General features: G+C 47.6%; 2 protein-coding genes across 2 annotated transcripts in view; one reads left to right on the forward strand and one right to left on the reverse strand.

The window, feature by feature from the left end:
- The window catches only part of LOC110172050 (lysyl oxidase homolog 2A-like), a 67,071-nt gene extending 63,874 nt beyond the window's left edge, over window positions 1-3,197 (forward strand). The window contains exon 14 of the mRNA XM_055160879.1: window positions 2,950-3,197. Within this exon, the coding sequence (XP_055016854.1) occupies window positions 2,950-3,020 (71 nt within the window). The 3' untranslated portion in view covers window positions 3,021-3,197. The remainder of the gene's footprint in view (window positions 1-2,949) is intronic.
- Window positions 1,090-5,000, reverse strand: part of r3hcc1 (R3H domain and coiled-coil containing 1) — a 27,906-nt gene continuing 23,995 nt past the window's right edge. The window contains 1 exon segment of the mRNA XM_055160987.1: window positions 1,090-1,314. The gene's annotated coding sequence lies outside the window, so the exon portion shown is untranslated.

Raw genomic sequence — 5,000 nt, forward strand, 5'->3', positions numbered from 1 at the left:
TACACACACATGTAACACACAGAGACACACAACACACATGTAACACACATGTAACACACACACAGGTAACACACACACGTAACACACACACATGTAACACACACACACATGTAACACACACACACGTAACACACACACATGTAACACACACACAGACACATACACACATGTAACACACACAGAGACACACACACACGTAACACACAGAGACACACAACACACATGTATAACACACACACACACACGTAACACACACACACACACAGGTAACACACGCATGTAACACACACACGCATGTAACACACACACATGTAACACACACAGAGACACACAACACACATGTAACACACATGTAACACACACACATGTAACACACACACATGTAACACGCACACATGTAACACACACAGAAACACACACACACACGTAACACACACACGTAACACACACACACACACAGGTAACACACACGCATGTAACACACACACATGTAACACACACAGAGACACACACGTAACACACAGAGACACACAACACACATGTAACACACATGTAACACACACACACAGGTAACACACACATGTAACACGCACAGAAACACACACACATGTAACACACACATGTAACACACACACACACACACACAGGTAACACACACACACATGTAACACACATGTAACACACACACACAGGTAACACACATGCAGGTAACACACACACGTAACACACACAGAGACACACACACACATGTAACACACACACACGTAACACTCGGGTCTCTCAGGTCTCCTAGGTCTCTCGGGTCACTCAGGTCTCTCGGGTCACTCAGGTCACTCAGGTCGCTCAGGTCTCCTAGGTCTCTCAGGTCACTCAGGTCTCCTAGGTCTCTCAGGTCTCCTAGGTCTCTCGGGTCACTCAGGTCACTCAGGTCAGACAGAGCAGTGCCTCCGTTAGCGTCGCACGTCCACGAGCTTCAGACCATCAGTTGTTTTTTTTTTTAGAAAATAAAAATGTGAGACAAATGTAAAAGTGTTTGAGTTCAGTGACGTTCTGCCGCCCCCTGTGGACACAAAGAGAATCACACCCGACTGTTCAACAACAAAACTCTTTTTATTTTGAAAAAATGAATAAATTAACACAAACATTTACAAAACTGAACTTTATAAAAACAAAACTGCAATTTCAACATTTTTAAAACATAAAAACGGAGAGTCTTTTGTTTTTTGAAACAGTCGATGGAAAAATTAGGAGATAAAATCGGCGCCGCAGCAGCAAATCTGAACACGACACTCGTCCTGAGGAAACTTCACAACCCTTAAAAAATCACACACATGTGAAAGGGTCAAAACACACACACACCTGCAGAGACAAACACACACCTGCAGAGACACACACCTGCAGAGACAAACACACACACACCTGCAGAGACAAACACACACACACCTGCAGAGACAAACACACACCACCTGCAGAGACACACACACACCTGCAGAGACAACACACACACACACACACACACCTGCAGAGACACACACACACCTGCAGAGACACACACACACACACACCTGCAGAGACACACACACACACACCTGCAGAGACAAACACACACCTGCAGAGACACACACACACCTGCAGAGACACACACACACACACCTGCAGAGACACACACACACACACCTGCAGAGACACACACACACACCTGCAGAGACAAACACACACCTGCAGAGACACACACACACACCTGCAGAGACACACACAACACACCTGCAGAGACACACACACACACCTGCAGAGACACACACACACACCTGCAGAGACAAACACACACACACACACACCTGCAGAGACAAACACACACCTGCAGAGACACACACACACCTGCAGAGACACACACACAGCAGAGACACACACACACACCTGCAGAGACACACACACACACCTGCAGAGACAAACACACACACACACACACCTGCAGAGACACACACACACCTGCAGAGACACACACACACACCTGCAGAGACATACACACACACACACACACCTGCAACACACACACACTGCAGAGACAACACACACACCTGCAGAGACACACACACACCTGCAGAGACACACACACACACCTGCAGAGACACACACACACACACACCTGCAGAGACAAACACACACACCTGCAGAGACACACACACACACACACCTGCAGAGACACACACACACCTGCAGAGACACACACACACACACACACCTGCAGAGACACACACACACCTGCAGAGACACACACACACACACCTGCAGAGACACACACACATTTAGAAAAAAACACACTCAAAAACACGAGAGAGAAAACACACACAGGCTGACAGGAGCAGGCAGGAGCTGACAGGAGCAGGCAGGAGCTGACAGGAGCTGACAGGAGCAGGCAGGAGCTGACAGGAGCAGGCAGGAGCTGACAGGAGCTGGACAGGAGCAGACAGGAGCTGACAGGAGCAGACAGGAGCAGACAGGAGCAGGCAGGAGCTGACAGGAGCAGGCAGGAGCTGACAGGAGCAGGCAGGAGCTGACAGGAGCTGACAGGAGCTGACAGGAGCAGACAGGAGCTGAGACAGGAGCTGACAGGAGCTGACAGGAGCAGGCAGGAGCTGACAGGAGCTGACAGGAGCAGACAGGAGCAGGCAGGAGCTGACAGGAGCAGACAGGAGCAGACAGGAGCAGACAGGAGCAGACAGGAGCTGACAGGAGCTGACAGGAGCTGACAGGAGCAGGACAGGAGGAGCTGACAGGAGCTGACAGGAGCAGACAGGAGCAGCAGGAGCTGACAGGAGCTGACAGGAGCTGACAGGGAGCAGGCAGGAGCTGACAGGAGCTGACAGGAGACAGGAGCTGACAGGAGCAGACAGGAGCAGACAGGAGCAGGCAGGAGCTGATTTAATTGTGTGTGTTTTTGATTGACAGGTGGATCTCTGAGCTCGGACTTTGTGGACATGTTCCCTGGACTCTTGACCAATCAGATCTCTCACAGGTAGAGCCGGCCACGCCCACAGGCCACAACCACTAGGGGGGGCTGTGCTGCTGCCTGCAGGGGGCGCTGTACAGGCCGGAGAGACACTTCATGTACGGACTTTTCTCAGACGGAGTCGAGATATTTGGACATTTTCTGATGTTTTACAAGAAATCGACAAAAAACAAATCTAAAAATGTTTTTCACCTCATCACATGACACATGGGCGTCCGGGCGTCCGGGCGTCCGGGCGTCCGGGCGTCCGGGCGTCCGGGCGTCCGGGCGTCCGGGCGTCCGGGCGTCCGGGCGTCCGGGCGTCCGGGCGTCCGGGCGTCCGCAGGTTGGATCAGGGACACAGTTCAGTCTTACCAAAGTGTTGTTGTATTTTTTTTGTTCTGATGTGTGTGAAAATGTCTTGTGTGAACCTGGATTTCGTTTGTAAAAATCAATAGATGTTTATTTTTGTGCAAAGCCAAAGATCTTTGTGTGTTTTGTGTGTTTTGTTTTGTGTGTTTTGTGTTTATTAGTTTTTTGGTTTTCGGTCACAGATCTGGACTCGTCTGGACTCGTTCAGGGTTGATGAGTTTCTGTCTCAGTGTCTCAGGTTCTAAATGTTCCTCACAAACACGTCTGAAGATGTTCTAGACTCATCCGTGCATGTTTGAGTTATCTAGTGATCTCTCCTGGGCCCTATTCAAACCCTCCTTACAGTTATCAGCAGCACGAGTCTGTACGAGGCTCCGCCCCCCCAGGCTCACACACACAATCCTCCAGAAACACAAAAACACAAAACTGTTGACAGAACTGGAGACCTGTGAGCTCCTTCATCCTGGAGTCTCAACGACCTGAGCTTCTGTTTCACTTTCTTCAGATTTCTTTAGTGTTTCAGGTAAAACTCGGTTAAACTGATCGTAAAGAAACAGAGACGCCACATTTAATGCAAAAACATTTCATTTGACGACAAAACTCGCCCACAAACACAAACACAACAACAACAACAAGAACGAAGATTCATCATGTGAATATTAAAGAGAAGAAGCTCAAACTCAAACTCTGAAAATAATAATCCTGAAAAAGAATCACTCACAGCAACTTACTGAAAAAACATAAAAAGAACAATGAACTAGTTTCATTTTTGGAACTATGAATGAACGATTCACTCTAAACTCTTCTGAATCTGAAACTTGAGACTGAACCTTCAACGAGTTCATGTAGAAAATGAACTTTCCCAGCACTGGCAGTGGCGCTCTGAAGGGGGACGGGGTCAGCACAAGGAGCAAAGAGAGAAGAGACTGAAGACTGAAGCGTAAAAAACATCTGAATAAATATGTTTAAAAAAACATTTTTAAAACAACAAAATGAACATGGAGATTTAAAGATGTGACGTGTGACAGAAAAAAGCCCACACAGGTATAATACTCCCTACTGAACACCCCACACAGGTATAATACTCCCTACTAAACACCCCACACAGGTATAATACTCCCTCCTAAACACCCCACACAGGTATAATACTCCCTACTGTGTTTAAATGGCCGGTTCCAGGTTGTGTTTTTGGTGCTAAACAGACTTGTGTGGACCAGTCGTGTATTTCTCACACTTCATGTTTTTTCGGGGGTTTGTGTCAAAAGTTTGTGTCAAATATTCTGAGTTCTGTTCTGTTTTGTTTAGTTTTTTTGTTTTGTTTTTTTTTTTTGACTCTGGGCTCTTGATTTTCAAAGGGTCGAGTCTGAGTCTGTAACGTGTGAATGTGACGCTGCAATAAAGAACGACAAAAAAAAACACACAACAAAAACAACAACAACACCTGGAGTCTAACCCACAACCTCAGAAAAACAACTCAGGTCACGTCAGGTCCTCACTCATCTGAACTTTAAAACAGACCAATCAGACGCCATCTTTCCCCGAGACCCCTCCCACGGGCGTTAGTAACAGGTTTGATTGACAGTGTTGCTAAGTGAAGGCTCCTGGCTCCTGATTGGCTCTTTGGTTGCTATGACACTCA

The sequence above is a fragment of the Boleophthalmus pectinirostris genome, unplaced genomic scaffold (assembly GCF_026225935.1).
Source record: "Boleophthalmus pectinirostris isolate CB_2022bp ecotype Guang Dong unplaced genomic scaffold, ASM2622593v1 HiC_scaffold_3, whole genome shotgun sequence".
NCBI classification, from domain to species: domain Eukaryota; kingdom Metazoa; phylum Chordata; class Actinopteri; order Gobiiformes; family Gobiidae; genus Boleophthalmus; species Boleophthalmus pectinirostris.